We start from the raw sequence: 14741 nt of genomic DNA on the forward strand, positions 1-14741 counted from the left end.
TCATAGAAGTATATAATTATATACTTTTTTGAGCAAAATAAGCAATTTATTTATTTGTTTGACTTTATACAACACACACTGTCTTACGGTTCTGTAGATAAGAAAAGTCTGATAAGTCTCGCTGGGCTAAAAACCAGGTGTATAGCACTGTGTTTGTTTTCAGAGGATTTCAGGAGGATTTGTTTCCTTGCCTTTTGCTGGCTCTGGAGGCCACCTGCCTTCCTTGACTTATGGTCCTGATAGTTATACGACTTAATTAATTAATTAATTTAGAGAGGCAGAGACAGAGGGAGAGAGAGAATCCCAAGCAGGCCCTGCACGGTCAGCGCAGCGCCCATGATGAGACTCCACCTCGGGAACCGCGAGATGGTGATCTCAGCCGAGACCAAGAGTCAGACGCTGAACTGACCAAGCCCCTCGACACCCTGATCGAGACCCCAGCACCCATATAACTTTTTATTGTTGACCTTGTGTACTATGATCTTGTCGAACTCTGTTTGCTCTAGTCGTCTTTCTGTTAGATTCCACAGGATCTTCTGTTTACGTGGTTGCACTGCAATAAATAAACATGCTCTGTTTTTCTTGCCTTATTATACTTGCTAGAGCCTTTGCTATATTTTTGTTTTTGCATTTGAGAAAAATCACCTGACATCTTTATTGTTTTGGGTAAGGGGTGCTAGGAACCCTTTACCATCACAGGCCTCTGGCTGCACAGAGTGGTGATGGCTCTGGGGTGGCGGTGGCCCTGGGGTGGTGATGGCCTGGGGTGGCGGTGGCCCTGGGGTGGTGATGGCCTGGGGTGGTGGTGGCTCTGGGTGGCAGTGGCCCTGGGTGGTGGCCACCACAAATCAGAGTGACACTTGTTCTTGCAGATCATGTGCCAGCTGCAGCTGAGGGTGGCCCGGCACTCTTGTGTTGGTGGGCTGCACGCAGGAGGTGGCCGGCCCTGCTGGCTGGATCTCTGCCTCCTGAGCACCAGGACACCTTTGCCACCAGCACTGGCCCCACGCGCACAGTCCTGTAGCACGAGTTTTGGCCGTCAGACTCTGGGGTTTGGCGCTGAGCGTCAGCCTGTGTCTCCAGACCAGGAAGTTGGGCAAAGTCTAGCCGTCACTTGCTGCAGATGCGCAGACACGGTGACAGCTCCTCCGAGGCAGGGGCCAGAGAAGGGGAAGGGATCTGTGCCCACATCTCCCCTTTCCACAGGGACAGCAGGCGCCCCGAATTAGGGGCCCACCTTCCTCCGGTGCGACCTTGTCTTAACTCATTACTCCTGCCACGGCCGAATTTCCGGACCAGAGCGCACAGTGAGCGCTCGGGCTTGGCCTTCAGCGTGTGAGGTTTGGAACCACACATCTCGTGGGCTCACAAAAGAACCTGGGGACCTTTATGAGGTCGACATGTTTTTGTGTCAATTTTGGTAGATGGCGGATTGCTGTGTTACTGGTTTTGGAAGTTTTTCAGGCATTGTCTCTTCAGAGTCCCTCTTCCGTTCTCTCTCTCTCTTCCTTGCGGGACTCCACCTACTGCGCAGCCTCCCTGCCCCACCGCAGAGCAGACACCTGCCCACATTTTCTCTGTCTATCCTTTCTTTCTCTTTGTGAGCTGGGATGTTTTCTATTGACCTCTCAGCTCAGTAATCCTTTCTTCTGACTTGTTTAATCTGTTCTTACAGCAGCTACTGAATTTTTAGTTTCACTTAATTGCAGTCTTCTATTCAAGATGCTCAGTTTGATTCTTTACATAGATTCCAATTCTCTTGAGGAAATTCTCCATATCGTCTTCCATGTTTCTCTACCGCCCCATTTTTCCTAACATAGTAATCATATTTATTTTAAAGCCCCCCCCCCTTTTGCTACCTCCAATCTTTGAGTCACCCCCAGGTCTATTTCTGTATCTTATGTTTCCTCTTGGTTTTTAGCAATGTGGTCTTTTCAAATGCCTAGTAATTTTTAATTGAATGACAGCTATTGTGTATAAAAAAAACCCTGTAGCAGTTCTGGATGATGTCATCCTTGCCAGAAGCTGATTACTTTCAACCACCAGGGACAGAGCTGAAGCCAGCCTAGGTGTGGTTCCGGTTAAGGCTCTGTGCTTCAGGACCCCATCTGGGGACCTCCAGGCTTTCAGTCAAGAGCCTGGGGTCTCGGCAAGCCTCTTTTCCTGGTGGGTCCTGGATGGTAAGTCCTATTTTTTTTAGCACAACCTCTCCAAATCCCATGGCCTTAGCTCTTCCCTCACAGCTGAGAGGGCCTTGTTTCACATTTGTCTCTTGCATTGCTGCTCAGCGATATGTACTTAAAAATATAAAAATATTTTATCTCGAGGGGCACCTGGGTGGCTCAGTCAGTTAAGCGTCTGACTTCGGCTCAGGTCATGATCTCACAGTTCATGGGTTCGATTCCCACATCGCGTTCTGTGCTGACAGCTCAGAGCCTGGAGTCTGCTTCGGATTCTGTNGGCCACAGGAAAGCAGGCAGGGCTGGAGGGAGCAGCACAGAGGGTCCAGACCCGAAGGAGGCGTTGCCACAGGGGAACCTAAGGGCTTGGAGGTTGCCATACGGGGTGGGGGGTGTGTGGGTGGTGTCGCGACTGGGTGGGAGGGGTGAGGACTCCTGAGAGAAGAGGCGCCTTCAGCGCTGAAGACGGGAGTTGAGGAGTTGTAGGGAGAGGGCTTTGCGTTTTGGACATGCTAGGTCTCCAGGGCCCCACACACCTGAGACCAAGAGAAAACAGTCAAGAAACGTTTTGCAGGCGGAGAGGCCCAGGCTTCCTGGGGCCAGGCCTCCCCTCAGTGCCTCCTCTGCCCCCACCCTGCGCCCACCCTGCGCCCACCCTGCCCCACCCCTGCGCCCACCCTGCCCCCACCCTGCGGCCACACTGATCTTCCTGCCTTTCCTAGAGCCACTGCCAGCCTCTTCACTGGACTCCGGTGGCTCAGCGCTGCCCACGGGGTGGACTCCAGACTCTGGAGCTTTCCTTCCCTGGTTTTCCGCACCTGGCCCTGACCGCATGGCCACGACTCTCCCCGCCGCCCCGCCCCCCGTCGTCCACGTGGTTGCCCCAGACGTGCCTCCGCGCGTTCTTCCAGGCTTTCAGTTTTGCCATCGCCTCAAACGGCGTCCCGCTAACGCTGATGCTGAGCCAAAGTCCTGAGGTCTAAGGCTGTCTCTGTCCCTGGGCCTGGGGCAGCCAGTGCCACGTAACGTTCATACTGTCACCCACGGCTGAGGCGGCTGCTGCGCCCGCCTGCGCTGGGTGCTGGCCCCCGGCGGTGCGAGCCCAAGGGCTCTGCTCGGCCACGGCCGTGCAGCCGGGCAGGGAGTGCGGTGCACGTGCGCGCGCTTTGTGTCTCTTCGCCTTGGAAACAAGAATGGATTTAACGATGACCTACGTAAATAAACATTTCGGTTGAAGAATAAATTAGCCTTCTTTGGCCTTAGTATAGTTAGCCATGACCGTGCCCTTCAGCGGAAGCTCGCAGGACGCGCCTGCACATGCGCAGCCCGGCTTCGTGCTCCGGGCGGCGAGGGGGCCTGGGGCTGCTGGGGGCCGCGGGGGTCCCGGGAGTGGCGCTAGGAAGGCCCTCCGACGGGGTTTGGCCCTTCTGGGTGAACTGGGGAGGGCGGAAGGAAGCAGGGATTCGCTCTGGCTGGCACGCTGTCAGGGAAGGGGGGTCCCGTCGGCGTTCCTGACGCATCTTCTGGGGAAGGTCGGACTGGGGGCAGCTACCCCGTCAGCTACGAAGCCACCGCCGCTCGGAGGAACCAGCACAGGGCGCTGGGGGTCTCCTCACGGCCTGGTCAGTGCCCGGTTTCGTCCATGTCCGGGACACGGTTACCGAGGGGACCCCTCTTGTGTCGACCCATCCCAGGCTTAAAGGCGCCTTGTCTGACGCCGGTGCCGTGTTACACTGTTCCCAACAGGACACCGAGGCCTGTGTCTGAGGGCCGGGCCTGCTCCCAGACGTCGGGGGCTGTTTCCTTCCTCCTGGAAAATCCGCCCGGCTTAGCCTGCAGTTACTCCCTGAGGCGACGTGAGAGCCAGGCCCACCATGGTCCCTCTGGGGCGCCGGGCCCAAGACGCCCGCGCCAGCCCCTCTCCGGCCCACGTCTCCATCTCCCTCCCCGCTTCCGTCCCCGGGTCACACCCCCACACCTCCTCCCGGACATGGGACATCACGTCTTGCTGCTGGATTCATCTTCCTAAACATTCCTGCGGGAGCGCCCTTTACCGTCCCCCTTGCGGCAAAGGTCCCTCCGTCCTACCCACCAGCCTGGCGGCCCTTGGCCGCCCCTGCCCGACACCTCCAAACCCTGGCGGTCCCCAGGGAGCCGAGAGTCTGTGCTCCGCGGGCTCCTTGAGGAAACACTGCCCTTGCACGCTGTTTGGCAATTATTCCTGAGTTCCGTCCACCCGCACCAATATTCTCCTTCACCGCGCGAGCACTCGTCTCTTCCTCAGCACGAAGCCCTGATGGGTCTGTGAGCAAACGCGGAGCGCGTTCCTGCACGTTAGGGCACCACCAGGGCGGGGAGCCCCAGGCAGGGCACTGCACCTGCTCGGGGAGCCGGCAGCCAAGGGGAGGTGAGGGAGGGCAGCTGTGCTGCCTGCCTGGCAGAGGGACGGAGGGCCACGGTGTCCCATGAAGCCACTGTGGACTCCAGGGGGGACCCCGTGGTACACAGCCCTTGCCCTGGGGAAGTGAGGCCTGCCTGGGGCTCAGGCTGTGCAAGGTCAGGCCTGGGGGTGGAGCAGCGAGGGGACCTGGGCAGCCAGCGGGCAGACGGCAGGGCCCGGGCGCCGGGCAAGGGAGGTGCGCTCCGTCCCGCTGGTGACCGTCAGAGGAAGCAGACAGGTGCTGCGATCAGGGTTTTGGAAATCCACGCGGCAGGCAGACAGCTGGTGGACGCAAGCCCACAGGTGAGCATGGGGAGCCCCTCCGGGGCAGGGGAAGGCGGGTAGGTGAGGACAGGGGCAGCTCTGGTTCTGGCCTGGGTGGCCAGGGTGGAGACCATTGACAGCGATGACGCAGCAGCAGCAGGTTGGTGGGGAGAAGGGACGTGGGTCAGGCAGGCCACAGTTGAGGTGCCTGTAGACACCTCGCGGTGTGCGAGTCCCTTCCCAGACGCTGGGGTGCCGGGCCAGTTCAAGGACTGGGTTAACAGGCTGGTGCGCAGAGGGGCCCCAGGAGAGGGTTCTCAATGGCACTGGATGGGAGAGGCCTGCAGGGGGAAGGCGTGGTGAGCTCAGGGCAGGGCGCTCCTCTGACAGGGCCGGGCCCTGGGGCGTGAGGACATGGACAGCTGGCTGACCTCGGGATCTGCACCCGGGAGCTGGGCTGGGCGAGGGCTCCAGAAGCCAAGCCCTTAGAGTCTTGGTCCAGCTCTACTCCAGGGGCTCCCGACGCCCCTGCTCCATGTGTCTTGGGGACGCCCAGGGATGCGCAGCGCCTCTGTCTGAGCCAGGCCTGGGCGGCCCGTCAGGCGCCCGCTGATGGGCGTGCTGGGGCCTGGCAGAGCCAGACTGAGGGGCACGATGGGCCTGTTCTGGGGCAGGTCAGTGACCTGTGCTGCCGCCCGAGCCAGGGCAGGATGGTAAGTGTCCCACAGGCCCCTCCGTCATGCTGTGCAGCTCCCGGGAGCTCGTGGCAAAGTCACCATCACGTGGCCCCGTGCTTGACCTCCAGAGGCCTTCAGGTGCCCGTCTGTCTTAGGCCTGAACCTTATGACATGGCTGGGGGGTGGCAGGTGGAGAAGGGTCGGTTGCTGTTCTGTCCTTGACCTCCGCTCCCAGCAGGCCAACCTGCTCCTTCTCCCTGTGCCCTGGGGATGCCGAGAGCCTCCTCCCCCTGCAGAAGCGGCTGTGCCAGTGACGGGAAGGCAGCGAGCAGAAGGTCCCGTTTATTGGAATTTTAAAGACAGCAAGACATGAGGAAGGCGTCCTCCTCCCCTGAAATAGTCTCAACCTCTCTGCCCTCAGGGCTCAGCACAGGAACAAGACCCTCAGCCCGCAGGACCCCCAGAGGGCAGTGCTCCAGGGAGGGGGGAGGGGAGGGGGGGNGGCGGGGGCGGGGGCTGGAACAGGAGGGGAGCCGTGCACCCTCACCTCTTGGCTTGACCCCTCTCCCCTGGGGCCTGGTGTCGCCCCCAGACCCCGGGGTGCTGGGCTGGCAGACAGGGCTCATGCAACAGTGAATGGGGCAGGAGGAGGCATGGAGACCTGGCCCCACTGCCCTGCGGCGGGGCCGGAGGGCTTCAAGGGGCCACGCTGGCCACGGTGGGTCCAGACACAGGTATCTGCAGTGTACACACAGGAGGGTGGGAGAAGGGCCCCTCACTCCCAGGCTGTGCCCAGGGACGAGAGAGGGGAGGTATGATGGCACTGCCACGCCAGGGGCAGGGTCCAGGCCAGCCACGCCGCCTGAGCGGGGCCCCGGGCGCGGCCTACTCCTTGGCGCGGCCGATGATGGTGAGGATGTACAGGAAGATGTTGATGATGTCCGTGTACAGGTTCAGCGCGGCAAACACGTACTCCTCCGGGCTCAGGGACAGCTGCTTGTTCCCCAGCAGCAGCTGGGTGTCCACTGCCAGGAACTGCGGGTGACGGCACGGCGCCGTTGTGGGACAAGCCTGCCCGCCGCACGTCCCACTGCCCCCCCTGCGGGCCGCCCACCGCCTTGACTCACACAGGTGAAGAGCAGGGCGCCCAGCGAGGCGTACACGATCTCCAGGATGCGGTTCCGGATGAAGATGCAGAGGATGGCGAAGATGACCAGCACCACCATGCTCACCAGGAGCACGCCCATGCACGAGGTGAAGTCGTAGCGGGTCTGCGGGCGGGGGTTGGGGGGTAGGGGGGAAAGGAGACTGGATGCAGCCCATGCACGAGGTGAAGTCATAGCGGGTCTGCGGGCGGGTGCACGGGGAGGCTCTGGGTGCTGGGTCTCCGGAAGGCCTCTGGGCCCTCAGGGCCAGCAGCCCTGCCTCCGGGGCCCCTCACCTGCATGGAGAAGATGACCACCGTGAAGCAGACGGTTGTCGTGATGCCCACGGCCATGATGACCGCCTCGGTGTTGTAGAAGCTGGCGATCATCCCCACCATGTAGGACAGGCTGACGGTCAGGATGGACTGTGGGGAGACGGAACCTTGGGTTGGGGAGCCACTTCCGACCCCCGACCCCATCCTCCCGTGGCTGCAAAGCAGGAGCGTCAGGGGAGAAGACGGGGGGCCCGGTCCGGAGTTACCAGTGCAACGAGGTTCCAGGGGTGCTTCCGCCGGAAGTCCCCGCAGCAGCTGAGGACGATGAGGGAGACGAAGAAGACGGCATAGGACACGTAGTACGTCCACACGTTCTCCCGGACGAAGCCCTTCACCTCCCCAACGAAGGTGAACACGGCCACAGTGGACAGCGTCACGGACAGCTGCAGGGTCAGCACCAGGAACACCTGTGGAGGGAGCCGGCTCAGNGCCCCCCCCAGCCTCTTCCACCCACCTTCCGGATGAAGGCCTGGCGGATGCTCTTGTCATCCCAGTTGGTGGCAGGAAAGTCCTGGTTGTCGTAGTAGGATGGGGGACCTTCTTCATGATAGTTTCCACGCTGAGGTGCTGAGGACCAGGATGGGCTGGGTCAGTGCCGCTGGAGGGTAACTGGAGCCCCGGCCTCCCCCCCGGGCTTCCGCCCCACTACTCACAGCCAGGTTCCGGGAAGGCCTGTGGTTGTCCGTAGGGGTTGGGGGGGAAAGGGCTCTGCGGATACGGCCCTTGCGGGTAGCCCCCTTGAGGGTAGGGGCCCTGAGGGTAGCCTCCTTGGGGGTAGGGCCCCTGAGGGTAGCCCCCTTGAGGGTAGGGGCTGGGGCCCTGGGGATACCCTGGCTGGCCGTATGGGGAAGGCTGGAATGGGGGCTGTGGGTAAGGGGCCCCCGGGTAGGGAGGCATGGAGGGCTGGGGTCCTCCAGGATATCCAGGGTTGGGGGGAGGATAGTTGTCCCCAGACACCAAGAAACTCTTTTCATGGGGCATGGCCTCGGGTTCTGTGGTCTCCCCCTAGAGGAGAGAGAGAGAGAAGTCAGCCCTGCGGTGACAAGTCCCCGGAACCAGCCACCGCCGCCCCGCCCCACCTGCTGCAGAGAACCAGGCCACAAAGACGGGCACTCATGACTTCTGCCCCCAGGGCCACTGGCAGTCCCCCCTGAGCAGAAGGGTCAGGAGAGCCGGTGCGGCCTGGGTAGCTGGGCACGGGGGCTTCACAAGGGGCTGCTCTAAGACGACCCCAAAAGTGGAGGAGGGGACAGACAAGATGATGACTTCGTCAGCTTCGGGATTTTTGGTTTCGGTTGCTCCTCAGAAGCAACTGGAGGAGGTTTATCACCGCGGCTCGCGTCTCCTGGGTCCGAGCTCAGCCCGGGTCGGGGCTGGGGGCGCGGTCAGGGACGTGTGGGGGTGTGCCCGGACCCTCCCCTTCGCAACCCGCCCCTTAAGCAGCTTTAAGGGGCCAGAGCCGGCGGCTATTTCTATCCTAGGAAATCCCCAGGCCATCTGTGGGCAGCCAGAGCCGTGACCCCGGTCTGAAGGCAGGCCCGACCGTCCCTCGCTCCCCAGGTGGGGGCAGCAGGCCCGGGCNCGGTTGGATCCCACCCGCTGTGGCTGCCTTATTGGCTCCTTTTCGGGTCCCAGGTCTGTCCTGCGTCCCGCCGAAGGGTACGCTTGGGCCGCGGAGGCCGAGACCCCGAGAGGCGAAGGCCTGGCCTGGCTGATTCATGCAGGGAGCTGGGAAACGTCTTCCTAAATGGGGCGTATGCTGAGGCTGCCAAGGACTCTCTATGCCTCCTTGGTCTTAAAACCTCGCTTTCCCTTTTTCCTTGCTTGTTCATCCGAGTGGGTCCCAAATCAAGAGGCCTGATGGCTTGACTGCTCCATCCTCTGCCAATCATTGAGAAGGAACTATTTGCATTTGGGTCCTAGGCCTTTTCTCCTTCCTGTGGTCCTCACGTCTGCAGCTTGGGAAGGTGGCAGCCTAGCCCGGTTTCATTGCCAGGACCGGGGGCCAAGTCTGCGTCTTCCCTCGGCTTCAGCCATCCTCCTGACGATGTGCCGGCTGCCACAGCCAGGGACGATGTCTGCAGCAGTGCCTCCGGACCTTCCTGTGGCAAGGTTGGCCTCTCCCAGACCCGCAGTGGCTCGGAAAATGCTCTCTTGTGCCCACGTGTGTGCTGGTTCAACGTTTGAGACCTGCGGCCAGCAGGGGAAGCCCTGATCTCTACCTTTTGCATGTGTTGGTGTTACAAGCACACCCGTCACAGTTGATTCCAAGCGGCCACCAGTGTCACACGTGTTCACGGGAATCCCTGAAGGTTTAATGATCTGGTCATGCTGCGAGCTGCCCAAGCACACGGGTGCTGGCGGCAGACCCTCTGCGTCAGGGACTCGTATACTAAGTAGGTTACATGTTAGGAGGTGACGAGTTCTACGAGGAGAGAAAATATAGAACAGGCAGGGAAAATATAGGACAGGCAGGGATAGATTCAGATTTTGTAGAACCAGACGCTCATACAATTTGAGGGGCCCACTCTGAGAAAAAGAATTAAAAATGACAAATTTGGGGGCTCCTGGGTGGCTTAGTTGCTTGAGTGTCTGACTTCAGCTCAGGTCATAATCTCACAGCTTGTGAGTTTGAGCCCCACATCGGGCTCTGGACTGACAGCTCAGAGCCTGGAGCCTGCTTTGGATTCTGTGTCTCCCCCTCTCTCTCAAAAATAAACATCACTCTGTCTCTCTCTCTCTCAAAAATAAACATAAAAAATTTTTTTCAATGGTGACCTGGGTGGCTCAGTCGGTTAAATGTATGACTTCAGCTCAGGTCATGATCTCACGGTTCATGAGCTCCAGCCCCGCGTCAGGCTCTGTGCTGACCACCTGCTTCAGATTCTGCGTCTCCTTCTCTCTCTGCCCCTCTGCCACTCGTGCTCTGTCTCTCAAAAAAAAAAAAAAGTTAAAAATAGTTTAAAAAATTTTTTTAATAAAAAAAGACAAATATGAAGTTGAAGGGCCTTGGATGGGGCCCACGCAAGTCAGAGGTCCTTAGAGAGTTGAGGTTCAAGTTAAATCTACCCATAAGGGTGGGGTGAGGGAGTCACAGGAGAGTGGGAGCTCGACGACCCTACGGGAGAGGCCTGTCCAGGCAGAGCGGAGGGCCAGTGCCTGGGTACTGAGGCGGGAGTGACCTGCTGCCCCAGGGGATGTGTGGAGCTGGCTGAGCCTGGGAGAGGACCGGGGACAGGGACAGAGGTGGCGCTGGGGCCTGGTCAGGCAGAGCCTGGATCTGGCTTTTACTGTGAGTGACTCAAGCTGTAGCAGCTACTGGTACCACTTCACACGGCTTGCCCTGCCCTCTCTGCCGGGGGTGGATAGTAGCGTGTGCAGGAGTGGCAGAGGCAGATTAAGAGGTTAGGGCAGGGATCTGGGGAAGCGATGACGGAGGCGCAGGCCAGGCCGCCGGGTGTGCAGTGTGCGGTGCGGGCTGGGCAGGTCCTCAGGCCCCCGGGGGGGTAGCGGGTGCGCCGAGGGGTAAATGGGAGGTAGAAGATGGAGAGCAGCCATGGGAACAACTCTGAGAGGCTGAAAGCAGATGGGGGGGGCGGTGGGTGGCAAGAGTGGGTGCAGAGTCTAAAGGTGCAGACTGGGTGAGTCCCGGCACTGCCCTGTGCCTCCATTTCCCCTTCTGTGATGGGGATTTGCTGCAGCCAGCCGTGTCAGCAAACTGCACCTTCTGGGTTAGCCGTGGTGACGACGACGAGGGCAGTGATGGGGTCGGATGGGGAGACCGGCGGGTGCACGGACCGGAGAGCCCCAGGAAGGAGAGCAGAGGCTGCAGAGCCGGCTGTGCTGGGAGACACGGGGGCCTTGCAGGCTGAGGCCGCGAGCTGCTCCCCTTCAGCACCAACGAGGCGTCAGGCCTAGTCACCTGCTGGGTGTGGGGGCTGAGGGGCGGGGTGCCAGCCGCGGCCGGGAGCAGGCCTGCGCGTCCAAGCTGCAGCTGCACCTGTACAGGGAATGGGACCCAGAGCCGGAGGTCCCTGGGCAGGGGCGACGACCCCAGACCCCGGGTGCACTTAGTAGGGAGGGTGATCGGCCATTACGAGGTTTACAGGGAGAGGCCAGCGGCAGTAGAGGACCCCCAGGGGCCGCTCCCCACGCCCCGCCCCCACAGTCTGTGAGCCGGGGCGGGACAGCTGGGGCCTGACGGATGGGGCCTGGGGGGTCAGACGTGGCCACACCTCCTGGTCAGCTGGGGGGAGGGGTTCTACAGGACAGGTGGGCCTGAAGGAAGAGAAACCTGATCAGGGAGGCCGTCATCTAGCCCCTTGCCCCTTCTCTCCCTCAGTTTCACTTTTGTGTTCCTGCCCCGGGCCTCCTGCCTGCGGACCAGGCCCTGGAGTCTGTGTGAAGGAGGGGCTGAGGCAGCTCAGGGCCTGGGGAGCGAACGATCCCCCTTCACACACACAACGTGGTGGGGGGGGCATGCCAGACAGTGTAGCCGAGGGTCCTGGAAGGGGCTGGAAGGAGTGGGGTGGGACTGACCCTTCCCACGGGGNCCGCCCCCCCTCCACACCCCACCCCGCCCCTGCCTGCAGATGCTGCCAGGGTCTGGGCCTCAGAGGAGCACATGCCCCATGGTGCCGCCCTGTCCCCCTGCCCCCTGCCTCTGCGCCGCAGCACCTGGAGCAGCAGACCCAGGCCCTGCTGCATGCCACGGGGCACCCAGAACAGCCTTGCCATGCCCTGGACAGCCCTGGACCAGACCGGGTCCTGGTCCGAGCGCCCCCGCCCTTCTCCCGGCGGGTGGGAGGCAGGACCCTAGCGGGTGTGCTGCTGGGGAGGTGCTCTGAGCAGACTCGCGCCCTCCCGCAGGGGGGTCCGGGTCCTGGAGACACAGCCCCTGGAGGGGGCTGAGGGGTCTGTCCCTGGCCCTGGTGCCGAAGGCCCTAGCTGTGCATGTGTGAGGGGCACCCTACGCACCCTGTACCTGGAGAGTGCGTGCTGCGGAGGCAGCGCCCCGGGGGGGCCGTAACAGCCAGCCTGGGCTCCTGGGCACCACTGTCTCCTTCCGGCACTGGCAGGGCGAGTGGGGCTAGATAGGCTGAGTGGCCCACCCCTCCCTTTTCCTCACGCCGCCTGGGCCCCCTGTCCTCTCCTTTCCCCCAAGTGGCCCAGCGGGAGGGCTGGAGAGGGCCCTGACGGCTGCAGGGACAGTGACACCCGGCTCTGAGGTGGCACCAGGACAGGCAGGAAGGAGCCTTTTCTGCAGACAGGTCCTATAAGGTCTCTTGGAAAGGCTGGGCCAGTCAGCTTAGGGCTCATGGGGTCACTGGGACACAGGGGCTGGTGAGCCCAGGGCCAGTGGGGTCTCCAGGCGCAGTGGCCACAGTGGAGATGGCCCCGGGGTCTGTGGAGCAGGTGGGGTGGGTGAGGCTGGGGCCTGTGGGGCCACGGGGGCGAGGGGGCCTGGTGGAGACGGTGCTGTCCGTGGAGCCGGGAGCCACGGGCTTCTTACACCTTGACTGCGAGGACCTTACCTCTGGCCTGGGATGTGTTGCCGTCATCCCGGGGGAAGGACCAGATCTGACTGGCTTTCGGGTGAGTGTCCCGGGAGCCCTCCTCCCGCTGGAGGCTGCGGATGCCTTTCCTGGGCTCTCCAACCGTCCCCTCCTATCGCGGTCCTACAGCTTTGGGGAGCCCTGGCCCGGCGCCCGGCGGTGGCGTAGTTCCTGAAAAGTCCGCTAGGTGGCACTGTCGGTCACACGCTGAGCCTGAAGCCCTGGGCAGGGCCGGCTCCCGTCTGGCCCAGTGGGGAAGCTTCTGGGGCCAGAGGCTCAGTTTCAGTGTGTCAGACCCTGAAGGGGTAGAGATGGAGGCCACCGCTGCCCCTCCCCTGTCCCACATCTCAGCCCCAGGTGTCTCCTCAACTCTTGCTCAGAGGCCTGCAAGGGGTGAGTGCCCTTGGGCCCTGACTTTCTCTCCTGACAGGTGGACCCAGTGAGGTCTTCCGGGCCCTCTCTGGCCACTCCCACGCCCTGTGGCCCCCAGACAGTACAGGCAGTGACAGTACAGGCAATGACCAGAACGCGAGACTGGGTAGGGCTCCCTGGGGACCCCAGCACATCCCACGGCCCTTTGTTGGCTTCATTGTCTGCCTTGCCCTATACTCGCACCTGTTTGGTGGCCCTGCGCCCCTAACGCTCTCTCCACCTTTCACTCGAGTTATCCTATCCTGCAGCTGCCCCCTGGCTGGGCTTGGCCACTGACCCAGAGGAGGTCCGAGAGCTGATGGCCGCCCTGGAGGGCCTGGATGGGGAGGGTGGGCCGCTGCCAGAGCCGGGGACAGAGAGGGCTGAGGATGAGCCTGCACCGGGGCCGGGAGGGGCCTAGGTGGCTGCACGGGGAGGCCAGCTGGCCCTGCACCGTCCCTGGAGCTTCAAGGCCGGGGAGTCCAGCAGGAGGGCGCTACCATGCCACCGTGAGCCCGGGCCCTCCCTGAGGTCCCCCATGTTGGACGCAGAGGACAGGCTTCTGGAGGGGGGCGGGTACTGGTGGCCGGGTCTGGCTGGTGGTGTGTGTGGCCTATGAGTGGATGTGGATGAGCTGGGCCGGGCACTAGGGGCGTTGGAGGTTTACCTCCGGGAGGAGATGGTGGGGTCCTGGGGGGGCACGTCACCTGCGGCGGTGGTACCCCATCTGGAGTGGCGCCATGGCGTGAGTACTGCCCCTGGTGGTGACCGCGCTGTCCTCCATGGCTTTGACGCCCTGGCTGGCCCAGGGTCCGGGCTTGGCCTTCCTCTTGGCAGCTTCGGGCCCCACCTGTGAGGCTGCGCCCCGGAACGGGGAGGGTGGGGTGGGCCAGCCATCAGGGTCCAGTGCTCTAGCCAGGGCCCGCACCCCCTTCCTCTCCAGGTGCCAGCGCCATAGCGGAGGCTTGAAGGGGCCCTTGGACAGGCTGGACTGTCCTCCGGGCGGTGGGGCAGGCCCTCCCTGACACCCCGGACGCTGTTCGTGGCAGGCCGCGCACTGTCTGGGGGAGTCCACACTCCGTCCTGCCAGCCTCGTGACCTCCTGGGTCTTGGCACCACTCCAGCCTCGCAGAGCCTCTGGGCTGTCCCTCTTGACTATGTCGGGGTTGGCGGACGGGGCAGCACAGGCTCCTGAGTCCTGGTTCCTGCCCAAAGGGTCTTCACAAAGTCTAAGTGGAGGGGGACGGCAGAAGGGCATAGAGGTTGGGGGGAGCGCACCATCTGACCGGCCTGAGCCTGGGTACCCATTTTGCTGATTGAAGCCAAATGACAGTGAGGGTCAGGGCTCTCCCTGCCGGGTTCCTGGTCTGAAGCATGGGGTGGTGGTGCCATCTCGTGGCTACCTCGAGGATGGCTCGTTTCGCAAGTACCGTGCCCGGTGCTGTTCTGGGATCGCCTGCCCCAGTGGAAACGGGGCTCGCCGCAGTATTTTTACTTGTCTGGACGCGGACACTCTGGGCGTGGCTGTGTTTCAAAGCCTGGGAGCCACGGATGGGGAACCAGAATGTAGCGCCGGGAGCCTCAGAGCCTGGAGGGGGAGGGTCTCCGGAGGCNGGTGACCGCAAGGTGAGGGCAAGGGCAAGTCTGAGAGTGAGCTGGAGGAGGGGCAGGTCGCGTGTTCACGCCTGCAGACAGGCGGGCGGGGGTGGGGACCGTGGAGGCGGGCTTGTCGCT

At 62.1% G+C, this 14741-nt stretch overlaps 1 protein-coding gene across 1 annotated transcript; it reads right to left on the bottom strand.

Moving 5' to 3' along the window:
- Positions 1–6063: 6063 nt before the first annotated feature.
- Positions 6064–8080, bottom strand: GRINA (glutamate ionotropic receptor NMDA type subunit associated protein 1). The gene is made up of 6 exons (XM_077758227.1): positions 7695–8080; positions 7496–7608; positions 7248–7448; positions 7003–7131; positions 6689–6832; positions 6064–6596 (listed from the first exon to the last, which is right to left on the bottom strand). The coding sequence occupies exons 1-6, from the start codon at positions 8020–8022 to the stop codon at positions 6447–6449; spliced, it is 1065 nt and encodes a 354-aa protein (XP_077614353.1). The 5' UTR covers positions 8023–8080; the 3' UTR covers positions 6064–6446.
- Positions 8081–14741: the final 6661 nt, after the last annotated feature.

This window comes from Crocuta crocuta, unplaced genomic scaffold (assembly GCF_008692635.1).
Source record: "Crocuta crocuta isolate KB4526 unplaced genomic scaffold, BGI_CrCroc_1.0 scaffold327, whole genome shotgun sequence".
NCBI classification, from domain to species: domain Eukaryota; kingdom Metazoa; phylum Chordata; class Mammalia; order Carnivora; family Hyaenidae; genus Crocuta; species Crocuta crocuta.

Coding starts and splice junctions, on each gene's coding strand:
- GRINA (XM_077758227.1), bottom strand. CDS start 8,022: ATGCCCCATGAAAAGAGTTTCTTGGTGTCTGGGGACAACTATCCTCCC. Junction 7,132..7,247: donor CCTGGAACCTCGTTGCACTG/GTAACTCCGGAC, acceptor GTCTCCCCACAG/TCCATCCTGACCGTCAGCCT. Junction 6,833..7,002: donor TGGTCATCTTCTCCATGCAG/GTGAGGGGCCCC, acceptor CCCCGCCCGCAG/ACCCGCTACGACTTCACCTC.